At 43.8% G+C, this 16,127-nt stretch overlaps 1 protein-coding gene across 10 annotated transcripts in view; it reads left to right on the plus strand.

The window, feature by feature from the left end:
- Positions 1-16,127, plus strand: part of DPF3 (double PHD fingers 3) — a 183,301-nt gene that overhangs the window by 70,265 nt on the left and 96,909 nt on the right. For all 10 annotated transcript variants that reach the window (XR_008449951.1, XR_008449950.1, XR_008449952.1 and 7 more), the window contains 2 exons: positions 53-213; positions 5,099-5,206. Coding sequence is in view for 6 of the 10 variants with exons in the window: in XM_054067023.1 (XP_053922998.1) it covers positions 53-213; positions 5,099-5,206 (269 nt within the window). In the remaining 4 variants the exon portion in view is untranslated. The remainder of the gene's footprint in view (positions 1-52; positions 214-5,098; positions 5,207-16,127) is intronic.

The raw sequence follows: 16,127 nt of genomic DNA on the forward strand, positions 1-16,127 counted from the left end.
TTTGAGGGGCCAGTGCAATCCTTCTTACACTCTGCCTTGTCTCTTTTGGCAGACTCGGGGACCAGTTCTACAAAGAAGCAATTGAGCACTGTCGCAGCTATAACTCTCGGCTGTGTGCTGAGCGAAGTGTTCGCCTTCCCTTCCTGGATTCACAAACTGGGGTAGCTCAGAACAACTGCTACATCTGGATGGAGAAGAGGCACAGGGGACCAGGTTGGTAGCATTGTGTCTGTGTATGCATGTGCATGTATGGAGATCTGGCCACTGAGCCCTCACGGGGTTTAATTAATAAGAGATCAAACCTGCTACTGGCCACACAGAAGAGAAGCTGCCTAAACCTCTGTGCCTGCAGGGGATTTTCTTTGGTAACTGCAGAGAGCTCATCCTAATTATTATCTCTCTACCCAAAGAAGTGCCTGACACTGTAGTTTCTAAGGCTGCATCATTGTATCTCTTTTAATGCTATTGATTCCAGTCTGTAGCAGAAGACACAATACTGTGCTCTAAGCAGGACTGGAATCATCTTCAGGGTGGAGAGATGGATGTGAAAATGAATGCTGAAAATAAGGAATTATATTGGGAAGGATATAAAGCTGAGGTAAAATATAGGAGAGTCCAATTATTGGAACAAACGTTGTTCTGATGGTTAGAAATACACATATAATTCCTGGTTCTGCTTTGGACAAGTTACTCGGATATCAGTTCTGGACCCAAAGTTTCCTCAGGCACAGAAAGAAGTTTGTATATGTCCCTAAATGTCTTTGGCTAATGCTTGTTTCAAAGCTCAGTGCCGTTCAACAGAAAAGAGCACTGTTGTTTTTGTAAACTTTGGTCAGCCTTCCATTTGCTAGAGTAAATCCATCTGAAATCCTTATTTGAAAGGCAAAGGACAGTCACAAGTCAAAAGACTGGAGATGTTACTCAGACAGAAATCCTCCTGAAATCCCAGTGAGAATTTTGCTATAGTATGGCTCAGTATCTGACCCATCATTAGCTCAGGGAAAAGATTTTTGACAGGAGGTTTCTATTGTTATTTCTTTTTTTCTTTTTCTTTTCGGTACAGACCAGAGAATCCAGGCAGTGAGGTGGCTAGGCTGCATGGGCACTGGAAGCACAGCATGTACATGCATGCATATACACATGCCATTTCCTGTAAATCATACTGAAGAACCTCTCAAGACTCCAGATCTGGAATTATGGGAAAGTGCAGCCTACACTTGCCTCCTCCACTGACCAGTTTGCAAGAGGTGGAGTGGGAGAATTCATAGGATATTTCCCTGCCCTCCTGGGAGCAGTCTAAGAAAGCAGCTGCTGCCTCTAAAAGTTTCCCTGTCTTTCCTTGCATATACTCAGGAAAGGAACCAAAGTAGATTTAGTATTGTCTGACAGTACTATCAGAAGACTTGTTCTACAGTAAAATGCAGCCACTTCTGGTGCAGAAGACAACAGGTGTTTTACCAACATTAAAAATACCCTGAGAACGTTTCAGCTGCCAAAACAACCAGGATAAACTGGGACCGCTGAATGTGGTTTACAAGCTGGGAGTTGTCTGAGGTTTTGGGCTAGCCCTTCTTTTGTAGGTTGCTTCATGACCATAGTTGTTTTTTTTTATGTCAGCTGAAAATTCCCCATTCCTAAGAGATTTTTTTTTTTTTTTGGCTAATCTGTTTACCCAAGAAATTTCTGTTCTTGTAACATCTGGTTATGAGTAAGGTGCTGCTATTTTTATCCTTTTAAATGCAGTCATAGCAGGTGTACATTCCACAAACATTGTTTTGGCAAGAGCATCTGCTACAAAGAGAGACACAGGTAATCTTGTATGGGTCTCCTTGGTGTCTCTGCACTTACAGAAGAAATCATCATAACAGTGTTACAGCATCACACCAGGAACCAAGAGGTCTTAATGCTTTGCCTTTCTCAACCACAAGGTCTGCGGACTAATTTGAGCAAATTCACTGTGTGAATTTTTCTTTCCTCACTTCTGATAGCGAACTGTTTGGCAGCTTACCCTACAAAAGAGGATCAATGGCATTTCTCTTGCAGGTCTGCAGTGAGGACTAATGGTGAAACACTCTTCACAGAGAGTCTTCAGTGAAACAAGCCTCTTGCATCTGCATCGGCTACAAAATCTGTTGCATTTGTTGTTTTGAATTAGAATAATCAGTGTGAAATGAAGCAGGCCTCCTCCCCCATATTTGCTCTCCTCTGTCTTGATTTTTATTAGCCCATTTAGTGCTCCCTTGGGTGTCTTTGCATCATCTATTTCTTGTATTATTATGGTGGGTCAAGGCATCCCTCTGCAGTCTTTAGCACGCCTGTTTTCAAGCTATACAATGTGATTATGCCCATACTGAAGGGCTCTGAAAATTCTCTGCCAACCACCATGGTATCTGTCTTGTGTGCTGTATTCACTGCCATTTACTATCCCTAACCTGAAAAACTGTATAAAGACAAGTGGCAAAACTCCAGGACCTCTTTTCACTTACAGTGGGCTTGAAAAACAGAGAGGAGAGTCTTGATCTCAGCACATTAACCTGGTTTCTTGCTGTCTGCTTTGTTAAAGGAGTCAGAAAACTGCATCTCATGATAAACAGTTCAGGGTTAATTTCACACAGTACTGCACACAACTCCCTCTTTCTTCTCCCCTCCTCCCCGGCCTTTCACACCAGCTTTGAGTTATGGCTCTCCTACACTAATGAGATAAACAACATAACTCACTGCAGGTTCTGCTATTTCCTCTATAAGCAAATGGTTGGAACCTTCTCTGGTTGCCCTATAAGGTACCAGAGGGAGAGACAACTGAGCCAGTACTAAGGATAGTAAGACCTGTTATAAGCATTATTTCCACATGTGCTGCAAGATGGACTGTGGAGGGGCTAGATTTAAAGTGTTTAGGGATGACCCTTTCTTCATTGCCCCTCCTTTGTGTAAACAAAGATCCACACTTCATGTGAGCCAGCACACGTTGGGTCATCCATCTCTTATTGATCTAACTGCCACCTGAAGTGGGCTATAGGTCCTCTAGGGAAGACGGTTTCCTACCTTTGTCTTTTCAAGGATACCTGCTTTGTTTCTTGTTGGGTTTGCAGCATTTGTGGTTGCCTTTACTGCCCAGGCTGAATCTAGAACTACTAATTTGTATAAGAACACTCAATAATTGAACCCACATAAACAGATACTCCCCAAAATTTCAGTAGATTCCCTTCTCCTTTCTCTTTGAGACAAAGGCTCAAAGCTGTGGTGTTTATTTCATTCAAATTACTTCTCTGTGGAGGCCTGTGTAATAGAGAGCTGATTCTCTGTTCTAGTGCTTTGGTCTAGAAACCTCCATTTCAATCTTGTGAGTGAATTCTTGCATAGGATGTACTGTGCAAGGATGAGGCCTTTTGCCTCCACCTCTTTAATTACTCACATCAGAGCCAGACACTATCCACCTCATCATAATAGCAAATTTTTGCAGTGGTTAATGTTTGCAAAGTACCATGGAGAATGTGTCCAAACACTGTAGAAGTGCAAGTTATTCACATTTTTATTCCCAAAACAGTTCCAAATGCCCCACTTTGAAATGTATCCTTCTTGGGGTGGGCACAAAGCCCAGCAAGCTGTGTAGCAATGAAAGAAGGGCATGAAAAGCCCAGATCAGTAGCACTCTGTGCTCTGAAACTGCTAGGATCTCTGCAAATACTTCACCTCTTGGCCATACCCAGGCAGTGTGCTGTATATACTCCATTTATGCACGAAGGCCTTGGAAGTACGTGGAGAGTGCTGGGGTCTGAACTGGCATTCCTAGCAGCTGAAGTATTTCAAACCAGGAGCTTAGGCTTCACTTGTAGAATTTGATTAGCCCATTCTCTTAAGATGAATTATTTTGTTGTGTCTTCCCCCTGCCCAAGTAACAGGATATTGCTTTTTTCATTATCCTTATTTGGTTCAGTGAGTCAGTTTTATTCCCAAGCTGGTACACTTTCCTGGCCGCTTCAGAAGGGATGGCTGAGAACTCTTGGGCCATCCTGCTTCCTTTGCTTCACTGCTTTACTGGCACAGCCTTGATGTTGTCCAGCTGTTCATTGTTGGTACAGCTTCAGATATAGTAACACCACTTCTGCCTTCAATCTTATGTGATCTTACCTGTTTTCTAAGGGAAATGAACCTGGAATTGCAGTCATGTTTTATAGTTCCTTCAAGGCTAACAGAAAGAGCAGGAGGACAGAAGAGCTAAAGCAGAATTGGGTGGAAAAGAGGGCAGGGGAAGTGGAAGAGAGAATGAAATTCTTCTAACTTTTCTATGTCTTGCTGGTTATTTCTCTGTATCATGAATATCTGGGACAGCTTAGGGTACTTTGAAGCACTTGGCAGTGTGTTTCCGTGCCCCTAGTAGCAATGCATTCAGAAAGTCCTGCTGTGTTCTGAATACAAGAGAGCAAAGCGTAGCTTCAGTTTTGGCTAAGAGGTGTCTGTCAGGAGAACCAGGGCAGTTCAGAAGCCAGTAATGCCAAATGAGATTCAATGGAGCATGCACTAATATAAACATTAATGCTGTATCTCCTTCCTCGTTCAGGATGTTGGCATGAGGACGTAATAACTAGAATGAAAAATCTGTCTTCAAAGTCCAGAAATTAAGCAAAAACACAAAGTACCCAGATCTCATGGATCTTGGTTTGCTCCCACTATAAAGATGCAAATCCCCTGAGCTGCTTTGTGCATCAGGGCCTTATGGTTTGCGTGTTGGAACTTCATCTCTTCTCTCCCAAGGGGCTTTCTGTGCCTGTGGAGGAGGCATCACCCTTGTGACCCAGGAGAGTCTGAAATTCTATTTACCCTGAAGAAATCACAAATTATTTATGTGGAGCTCTGGTTTCAGTGAGCTGAGTGAAGTGTATAAGTGAGACTCAGATTCTCTGTAGGCCTGATCCCAAGAGGTGTTGAGGAGCCTCAGGAGCACTGGATGCCTTGAGTGTGTAGTTCTGCCTCACAATTTGAAGGACTGAACCCTTCAACAAGGAGACGCTGGAAGGGCAAGAACAAAGATGCTGGAGACAGTGTTTGTGGTTTGCAGACTAAAATGTTATTACATTTATTTTTTGCCTTTAATCTTCAGGCCTTGCCCCAGGTCAGCTGTACACATACCCAGCACGTTGCTGGCGCAAAAAGAGGCGTTTGCATCCCCCTGAGGATTCCAGGCTGAAGCTGCTGGAAATTAAACCTGGTAAGTATTTGTTTGCCTCTCTCTGTCTCTCCCCTGTGCTGCAGAGCAGCTGGCATACATGCAAATCTGGCATTTAGACCTTGGACTTTATCTTTGTTCCTCTCCAACCATTTCTCTGTAACAATAACCACCAAACCCTCTGCACTCAACTCATCCCTTACAGAAATGGGTACAACTTGTATTGTATGCAATGGGAGCTTCCACAGGGGTGAATATTGGCCTCTATTAACAAATTCATAAGAATGTAAAGTATCAATGTATTACTAGTTATTGCCTCAGTGTGCCATTAATACAAAATCTCACTCTGGCATCCGATGTCTAATCCTTGTGAAAAAGACTGTAGTGTTTGTGGAACAGTACTCTAATAAGATTTTTCATAATGAGGCTGGGGACCAGGGGTGTGAACAGATTATAAACAGCAATTAATAAAATTAGTGACATTTTTGTATAGGTGTGTATGCCTGTATGTGCACCTTAGTCCATTCTTTCACTCTTGTCCTTGGTATTCTTCCTCTACAATTAAACTACATGAAGTGATGAGTCTGTATGCGGAATAAATGGCTGTAAAGCAGATGTGCAGGAGCTACAGCTGTGTTAGGTAAAGCATCATGTTGTGCATTCTTCCCTGCAGTTAGTAATAAAGGCTTGTTGTCTTTGGGGTCAGCTATTATGAGAAAGAGGCAACACATGTGCTCACAGCTGTATGTGGTTTTTAAGAGGTGAGACACTGCCCGTATAAAAAGTACAGGAGAAAACACAAAAATGTAAATTAAAAATACTTAAAAACCCCTGTTTGTCAGAGGAAGGTACCTGGGAATGGAGCTATGCTTGGTAAAGCTAGTGACTTTGCTTCTATGCAGTAGTTGGTGAAGAGAGAGGAAGATGCAATAGAGACAAGTCCTAAACAGTAAAACCAGAGGCAAAATTTCTGTAGATTTTGGTTAAAACAGTTTTTGAAGGCTCCTGTTGTGGTTTGAGCTAAATTAGAGTCAGTTTTGTGGCTATTGCTGTAAGTAACTTCATTCTCTGAAAGCTAACTGTACGTTTTTGAGACAGTGTTCTTGTTCCAAGGTGATAACACAGGGCATTGGTATGCAAAAAGGCCAATGGTTACTTAGCCAAGGCCATCCTCAAATTGGCAGAAAAGGGGCTGCACCTGTGAGGAGGGACGAATGGGGCAGAATAAACTGACCAACAGAGTATTCCATCCCGTATATGTCATGCTCGGTATAAATTTGAGAGATCACGAGGGTCTCTCTCCCTTCTGCGATGGACAACATCCAGTGAGGACCTTGTCTGACTGGTTGCTCCTGATCCCAGATCTGTGCATTCCTGAATACAGCTCCTGAGTCCAGCTCCCTCCTAGCCACGGACCCATGCCCTCGTGTCTGCTCTACAGTATTTGTGGTGACTTACAGTCATCAAGGGGTGAGGTGGGGTGCAACCTCATATATTTGTATATATTTTATAACTGCCTAATTATTTTCATTATTATTATTTTTATTATCATTTCATTAAAGCTGTAGTTTTAGTTTCCAACCCACAAGTAATTTTCCTCTCATTTCCCGCTCCCTTTTCCCTGCAGGATAGGGAGGGAGAGGGATTATGGTAGCTCAACTGCATGGTTTTAGCTGCTGAAATTTAGCCGGGTGGGACTAAACCCTGACAGCTCCTTACCTTCAATGAAGGACATGTCAGCAGGCAGTTGGACAAGAGGAAGAAATGCCTGTAACCAATGAGCTGCGGTTCAAAACAAGGGCAAAATCTGAGCCAGCAAATAGAACCATAACTCACAGGAGAGCTGCTCAGAAAGACCTGGTGAAATTAGTTGGGCACACTGATGGAAATAAAACTGGACTCTAGGAAGAGGATAACGTTGGCCCACAGAAATGTCTATGTCAGGCTTTGTTATGATCCAAACACTCCCGTGCCTTGGTAATTTAGTAAGGTAAAGCAATAGTGTAGAGTTTGACTCTTCTTTGTTTGCATTGTGCTTCTTTCCTGTACTCACTGAATGCGAAATTAGTGCATCCTACATGCCATGGGGCATGAAAGGCAATTACCACAAAGTTATCAGATAAAGAGACCTCTGCATGTCTCTCTCTCGTGTTTTCCCTGGTATAAACATCTCTTCTGCATCTCAGGAGTACTACTTCCGTTGCATTGCCGGTGGCAGTCAAATAAGACAAGTGATATTGTTTGGCTCTACCATTTAAATGTATTTTCCAACGAATTTCTAACTAGTGATTAACTTTCCTTATCAGTTACACCACAAAATAATTTCACTCCATCTGTTCATGTTCAGAATAGATTCAGTAGCCAAGCATGATTTTTCCCTTTTCTGATTTGAAAGCCTAACATCTTTAAAGGTAGCTTTCGACAATTTGAGAAAAACATAGTGTAACTTATCTTCAACATGGACACTAGAAATACTGTATATTTGGGAGGGGGACACTGTGTTAAAGTCTGATGCTGAACCTAGGAAGCTACTTTATGCTGATATCTGTATTCCTTAGTGAAATGTTAGATGACTGGGGAGGCAAAGATGTAATAATTTAAGGTGCCTTAGAAAGCACAGAGATGACAACTGTAGAACACTTAAAATAAATTTGAAAAAAATTTGATCTAAATGTTCTGTAGTTTCACTTCACCTAGGGCTTGGGCAACCTGGTTGTGGCTTTGAGGGGTTCTCTGTTATGTAACATATGCAAATAATGCAATTCTACAACATCAAATTGGGCTAAACCTTAGTTTTATTATGTTTTACGTTTGTTAACTGTTTAGAAGTACTTCTTGTAAGACCACTGCTGTAACAGAAGCAGAAGGGGATCTTAGCTCCAGAAGCTGCCAGTCTAGGAGTCAGTGGGATTGGCATCCGGGGTGTGAATACTTGCTTGGACTGCACCTGAGCTTTTGGAGTGGCCCATTAGAACAGTAAGTTTTATCCAGAAGTTCAAGACTTCTGCATAATTCAAGAGATACATGCACCTAGGATTTTTGTTCTGGTAAGTCACAGCTAGTCACCAGCTGGTCAGTAAATAGAATCAAACTATTGTCTTGCTAGCAGTTCAAGGGTATAATAAATCATTCCGTAATAACATAGTTTTTCTAGTTAGAGCCTACTTTTGCAGTGTTGATACCTTGCAGGTTTAGGTGCATGACACAGCTCAGTGAGTGAGTTTCATACTTCGTAATACCAAACCCTAATCCTGTTCTTCCAGAGGAATGGATGAAGAAGAATAATTCTCAACGCTCCTACCATAGCCTTGAACTGCAGCTGTCATGACGGCAAGCACTAGAGTTCTGGCCCTCAGTAATATCAGAGCAGCTGGAAAGTTGAGAGAAATGGAAGAGATCCCTGATTACACCCAAGGCCCCTTGAAATGTTCATTGCTCGTTGTCCTAAATACCTAGTGGTTTTGTGGTACTGGATAGTATCATGATTTTGTGTTGGGTCAGATGTCAATATTATGGAAGTGGTATTAGGTATGGTAAGCCCTGCTGACAGTCAGGTATTACACAAGCACTGCGGCTATGCAGATGAGAACAGATAGGGTGTGTGTAGCTAGAAACTCTGGTGGACTTTAATTTGGTAGTGTCCTACTTCAGTTTTACAAGATGGCTAAATATAGACACATACATGCATACACACAGAGCTTTTATTTCATGTGCTGTGCTAAGTGTAAAGAGTATGACTGGAAAGCTTTTGTCTCAGTTCGGTGCTGTCCTTTGGTTTGGGACTGAAAGCCAACAGCGATGTCATGAGTAAACAGCCTTCCCACCCATTTGGAGAGCGTGGAGTAGAGTTAGTGTGTGCTGCTACTGTGATGAGATTGAGGTGGTGTCCTGTGCTAGTGTCTGGGGTTTTTTTACCAGTTGTTGTGGAGGTAAAAGTAAATAAAATGGTTTTTCATTTGCTATGATGAACCATGGCAGAACTGTTAGAAGAAAGTACATAAAAAATAACATATCTGATAATAGATTTTTAGATGCCACTTAAACAATTCCTAATCTGTTTTTAATCTGACATATGGGATATACCTGTGTAGGCGTGCTTGTGGATGAATGGAATCCTTACAAATAAGCTATTATCGCTTTCAATCATCTCAATTTACCTTGTAGAGACTGTGTATGATTGTACAAAGTACTGTTTTTTTCCTGGGAATTGATGAGCACCCCCAGCTCTTGTGGAAGAGGTTCAGCATGTCTGTGGAAGTCTGTGCACTTTAAGATGGGGCATTTCACCAAGATAAAGTTAAGATGAAATTAAAAGTAAAGGACAGAATTCACGTTAGTATCACTTATATGATAGTATCTAGAGACTCAAGCAGCATGTTGGATCATTATCCTAGGGGGTCATTTTGAAGGCTTCTTGCACTCTCTGCAATAGTCGTATATTATAACAAATCTTACAGTCCAAATATACAGAATATAGTAAAGGAAGTACTTTGATTCCAAGATGGAGAAATGAGTGACAAAGATAATAAATTACTTCTATGAAGGTTTAACTGCAGGTTTATGGTAGATCTGGAAAAAGAACCCAAGAACACAGACAAAGCTAAGTTGTTCCTAGTTCTGTATTCTCTTTTCTTTCCTTGGTTGCTGTGTCTAGTGTCACCCAAAGATGTTGGAGCCCAAAATAATTAAAAACACCAATTTTATGAGAATTTCCTCCTATCATCTTTCTCAGGCCAATTAGTATTGGCTAGTTTCACTTTTTATTTCAACAATTTCTACACCATCGCATGTAGGTTCTTGGTCAGTGCTACAAGCGGTGATGTTTCACGGTGAACACTGTAAGGAAAGGCACATCTTTTCTTATTGAAAAAACGTTGCTACTATTGCACATGTATGGAAACTTCTCTATGATTAAAGGGTCAGTTCCTGTTATACTATCAAACCTGCCTACGGCTCCTCTTTAAGATCTGCTAAGGGATCAAAACTGGCAGAATGAGAGTACAACTGTAAAATTCAGGTTCCTGAAGGGCACTATAATATCGATGTATTGATTATTCAGATTCTGACAGTTTTCTGCAGATGTGAATTTACCAAAGATTTCTTTTTGTAGAGCCGATTTTAGTTTTTTTTAAAAAAGATTATTCATGGCTTTTATAAACATTCCATAGCATCATAGAATCATAGAATAGTTTGGATTGGAAGGGACCTTAAATATCATCCAGTTCCAAGCCCCCTGCCATGGGCAGGGACACTTCCCACTAGACCAGGCTGCCCAAGGCTCCATCCAACCTGGCCTTGAACACCTCCAGGGATGGGGCAGCCACAGCTTCCCTGGGCAAACTGTACCAGTGTCTCACCACTCTCATTGTGAAGAAATTCCTCTTTATGTCCAGCCTAAATCTGCCCCTCTCTAGTTTATAGCCATTACCCCTAGTCCTATCACTACAGGCCCTTGTAAAAAGTCCCTTCCCACCTTTCTTGTAGCCCCTTGAGGTACTGGAAGGTCACTATAAGGTCTCCTGGGAGCCTTCTCTTCTCCAGGCTGAACAACCCCAACTCTCTTAGCTGTCATGAAACCTAAATTTGAGGCAGATAGGACTTGACAGCCAGCAGACGGGCACAACTTTGGTTTCTCTGATGGCTTGATTTAGTTTCCTGGTGTAAGATGGAGTTGAACAGCCTCTTACCAACTTCTGTGGCTTTTGCTGTTTTCTCTCCAAAGTCTTGAAAGGAATTTTTTTTTTTTTTTTGGTGTCCCGGGGATGGTTCATAGAATCACCAAGTTGGAAAAAAACTCTTGGATCATCAAGTCCAACCATTCCTATCATATCCCTGAGCACCTCGGCTATCCATCTTTTAAATACCTCCAGGGATGGGGACTCAACCACCTCCCTGGGCAGCCTCTGCCGGTGCCCAATGACCTCTTCTGTGAAACATTTTTTTCTGATGTCCAGCCTGAACATCCCCTGGCACAGCTTGAGGCCATTCCGCCTTGTCCTGTCCTCTGTCACTTGGGAGAAGAGTCCAGCACCCTCCTCTCTACAACCTCCTTTCAGGTAGTTGTGGAGAGCAATAAGGTCTCCCCTCAGCCTCCTCTTCTCAAGGCTAAACAATCCCAGTTCCCTCAGCGGCTCCTTGTTCTCCATCCCCTTCACCAGCTTCGTTGATTTTCTCTGGACACGCTCCAGAGCCTCAACATCCTTTTTGTAGAGAGAGGCCCAGAACTGAACACAGGATTCAAAGTGCCGAGCACGGGGGCAGAAGAACCTCCCTGGTCCTGCTGGTCACGCCGTTTCTGATACAAGCCATCTTGGCCACCTGGGCGCACTGCTTTGGGGCGGATTTATTTATTTATTTATTTATTTGATTAAACCTGTTTTTTTTATTCAAGCGCTTCTGCATTCTTCAGTACTTTGGCTTTTAAAGGACGTTTTCCTTCGGCGCGCCGGTTCCCCCCAGGCGCTGGCTGCGGGCTGAGCGCCGCGGGGCCGGCAGAGGGCGCAGTGAGCGGCTCCAGCGGGGGCGCCTGGGGAACCGGGGGAGGGAGGGGGCGCTTCGGCGGGTTTTGCTCTGTGGCAGGAATAGCCTGTTTCTAAATTATTACTTATTAGAAACAAGGGTTGATTTTTAGTAGGCGGTGCCAAAGCAACCGTCCTGCGGGGCATTTAGGTCAGGTGTTAGGCAAACATGAGGTCAAACAGCAGCACAGGGTGCAGGTGATGGTGAGCTTTGTGTCTCAAGAATCTGTGAGGCTCATGTCAAAGAACTTCGTGGTTCTATGTGGGTCATCGAGTTTCTGGTTGAGGTAGAGCAGATCTCATTTTCACCCATTCCCACCAGCCTTTATTTTTGGCACCTCATGTAGGAGTAAACAAAACAAAACCAACCAAACAAAAAAACCTTAACGTTCTGTGACAGGGAGGGTGGAGAGTTTTCATAGAATCATTTGGGTTGGAAGGGGCCTTAAAGATCGTGACCCCTCTATTCCTCCCGTGTGAGATCTCATCTGGAATATTGTATTCAGTTCTGCAATCTTCAACATAAGAAGGATATGGAACTGTTGGAATGGATCTAAAGCAGTGCTACAAAGATGATCACAGGGCTGGAGCACTTCCCGTATGAGGACAGGCTGACAGAGGTGGGGTTGTTTAGCCTGGAGAAGAGACGGCTCCCAGGAGACCTTATAGTGACCTTCCAGTACCTCAAGGGGCTACAAGAGAAGGCTCTGAGGAGACCTTATATCGACCTTCCAGTACTTCAAGGGGCTACAAGAGAGCTGGGGAGGGACTGTTTGCAAAGTCTTGTAGTGATAGGACTAGGGACAATGGCTATAAACTGGAGAGGGGCAGATTTAGACTAAATACAAGGAGGAATTTCTTCACCATTAGAGTGGTGAGACACTGGCACAGGTTGCCCAGGGAAGCTGTGGCTGTACCATCCCTGGAGGTGTTCAAGGTCAGATTGGGTGAGGCCTTGGGCAGCCTGATCTAGTGGGATGTCCCTGCCCATGGCAGGGGGTTGGAACTAGATGATCTTTAAGGTTCCCTCCAACCCAAACTCTTCTATGATTCTGTGATTCTGTGATTCTATGACCATCTAGTTCCAGTGCCAGTGCTGTGCCAGAAATTCTTCTTTCAGTTCTCATGTGATGTGTTGAAATGCACAACTGCATGCTGGCCATGCTACATCCTGAGGTTGGTCTGACGTGTGCCTGTATGTGTCACATTCCTGTAGCGCTTTGGAAGAAAACAAAGCTTTGTATTTTGAATGCAAATCTAGAATCAGGCATGCTGAAGATGTTAGTTTTTTTATTTTTTTTCGTTTTTTTTTTTTAAGGCTAGATAGGAAACTTCAGTGTGTAAGAAAAAAGAAGCATTCATCATGGTTGTAGGAATCCCTAAAATCCCCAAATGTTTTTTTCTTTCCTATAGTTTCTTCAGCAAATAGGAAGCCTATCATGTGGGGGGTGGGAAATTAATTTTTTACCACCTCTAGCTTTTATTTATATGAAAATAAATATTGATTTCTGCTAGGCCTTCTCCTTTGGACTTCATATTCAGCAAAGTACCTAAGTATTGGCCTAAATTTAAGGAAGTGTTTATTCATCAGCTAAGCCTGCAGCTTACAGATGAGTCCATCAATGCTACTGCATCGAAACAGTAGGCTCTAATTCTCCTCTAATCTTGCCTTCAGATTGTTCACAGCAGGACATGGCACTACAGGCAAGAGCTTCTGCTCTATGGCACTTACAAATCCAGCTATGATTTGGGTTAGAAAAAGTGACTTTCTGTTACCAAGAGAAAAATCAGCAGAGTGGGACTTCTTTGTGAATCAGCTTCTTCCTTTTACATGCATATTTAACCAGATGTTATGCTATCTCATCCACCACCTTTAATTTCTTTCTACAGTGGGGACCTTTGCTGATCCAAGTCTCAGGCTAGATAAAGTTTGCTTTCCTTTTCTTACGTGGCACTAAGAATACCAGAGAACCTGTCCCTTTCTGCACATATTTGCTCACACTAGATCATAATGTAGAAGTCCTATGATGAAACATCTTTGGACCATTGCTAGTCTGCAGTAGAGGTACCAACCTCTGCATTTAATGCCCTGCTCCACTATCACATACTTGCACTGCCTGTGCACCCTACAGGACTACACAGCACTAGGGACAATAATGGAATCATAGAATCACAGAATAGTTTGGGTTGGAAGGGACCTTAAAGCCCATCTAGTTCCAACCCCCTTGCCATTGGCAGGGACATCCCATCAAATCAGGCTGCCCAAGGCCCCATCCAACCTGGCCTTGCACACCTCCAGGGATGGGACAGCCATAACTTCCCTGGGCAACCTGTGGCAGTGCCTCACCACTCTCACGGTGAAGAAATTCTTCCCAATGTCTAGTCTAAATCTGCCCCTCTCTGGTTTGTACCTGTTCCCCCTTGTCCTATCACCACAAGCCTTTGTGAATAGCCCCTCTCCAGCTTTCCCGTAGGCCCCCTTCAGGTACTGGAAGGTCACTGTAAGATCCCCTCTGAGCCTTCTCTTTTCCAGGCTGAACAAGCCCAACTCTCCCAGCCTGTTCTCTTAGGGAAGGTGCTCCAGCCCTCTGATCATCTTTGTAGCGCTGCTCTGGACCCGTTCCAACAGCTCCATATCCTTCTTACATTGAGGATTCCAGAACTGGACACAGTATTCCAGATGAGGAATAGAGGGGCAGAATAACTTCCCTCCACCTGCTGGTCACTCTTCTTTTGATGCAGCCCAGGACACAGTTGGCCTTCTGGGCTGTGAGCGCACATTGCCGGCTCATGTCGAGCTTCTCATCAACCAGCACCCTCAAGTCCTTCTCTGCAGGGCTGCTCTCAATCACATCATCCCCCATCGTGTACTGAAATTGGGGATTGCCCTGACCCAGGTGCAGGACCTTACACCTGGCCTTGTTGAACCTCATGAGATTCTCACAGGCCCAGTTCTCCAGTCTGTCCAGGTCCCTCTGGATGACATCCTGCCTTTCTGGTGTGGCAACTACACCACTCAGCTTGGTATCATCTGCAGACTTGCTGAGGGTGCACTCAATCTTGCTGTCAATATCATTGATAAAGATATTGAACAGCACCAGTCCCAGTATAGACCCCTGAGGGACCTCACTTGTCATGGATCTCCATCTGGACTTTGAGCCATTGACCACTACTCTTTGAATATGACCATCCAAGCAGTTTCTTATCCACCATACCATCCACCCATCGAATCCATATCTCTCCAACTTAGAGAGAAAGATGTTGTGGGGGACCGTGTCAAAGGCTTTGAAGTAGTCCAGATAGATCACATCCCTTGGTTTACCCATGTCCACTGCTGCGGTTACCCCATCATAGAAAGCCACTAAGTTGGTCATACAGGATTTGCCCCTGGTGAAGCCGTGCTGGCTGCCATTAATCACTTCCGTGTCCTCCATATGCTTTAGCATATCTTCTAGGAGGATCTGTTCCATAATCTTCCCAGGCACAGAGGTGAGGCTAACAGGTCAGTAGTTCTCAGGGTCATCTTTTCTACCGTTTTTAAAAATGGGCACAATGTTACCCTTCTTCCAGTCACCAGGGCCTTCTCCAGACTGCCATGACTTTTCAAATATCATGGAGAGTGGCTTGACAACCACATCTGCCAATTCCCTCAGGACTCTGGGATACATCTCATCAGTGGGGGTATGTTCTCTTTGACCTTCCTCTTTTGATTGACGTGCCTGTAAAAGCCCTTCTTGTTAGTCTTCAATTCCCTTGTCAAGTTCAGCTCCAGCTGTGCCTTGGCCTTCCTGACTTCATCCCTACACAACCGGGCAGCGTCTCTATACACGTCCCAGGTTACCTGTCCCTGCTTGCACTGCCTATGTAGTTGCTTCTTCTCTTTTAGTTTAACCAGCAGGTCTCAACTCAGCCATGCCGGTCTCTTCCCTTTCCTGCCTGATTTTCTACATACAGGGACTGAGCGCTCTTGTGCTTTATGGAAAGCTTCCTTAAATATTTTCCAGCTCTGTTCAGCTCCCTTGTCTCGGAGGACCATGTCCCAGGGAGTTCTACCAAGTAATTCCTTGAAGAGCTGGAAGTCTGCTTTCTTGAAATTTAGTGTCCTGACTATACTCCTCACCTGTCCCATATTCCTCTGGACCTTGAACTCGACCAGTGCATGATCACTGCAGCCCAGGCTGCCTCCGATCCTAATGTCAGTAGTGGGTTCACTTCTATTGGTGACCATAAGGTCCAGAATTGCATCTCCTCGGGTGGGGGTCTCTATCAGGTGGACTAAGAACTTATCCTCAATGCACTCCAGGAGTCTCCTGGATTGCCTACAGCTTGCTGTGCTACTTTTCCAGCATATGTCTGGGTGGTTGAAGTCCCTGAGTAGGATGAGAGCTTGCAAGCGCGAAGCTTCTTATAGCTGGAGGAAGAAGACTTCGTCAGTTGTTTCTCCT

This window comes from Cuculus canorus, chromosome 5 (assembly GCF_017976375.1).
Source record: "Cuculus canorus isolate bCucCan1 chromosome 5, bCucCan1.pri, whole genome shotgun sequence".
Taxonomy (NCBI): Eukaryota; Metazoa; Chordata; class Aves; order Cuculiformes; family Cuculidae; genus Cuculus; species Cuculus canorus.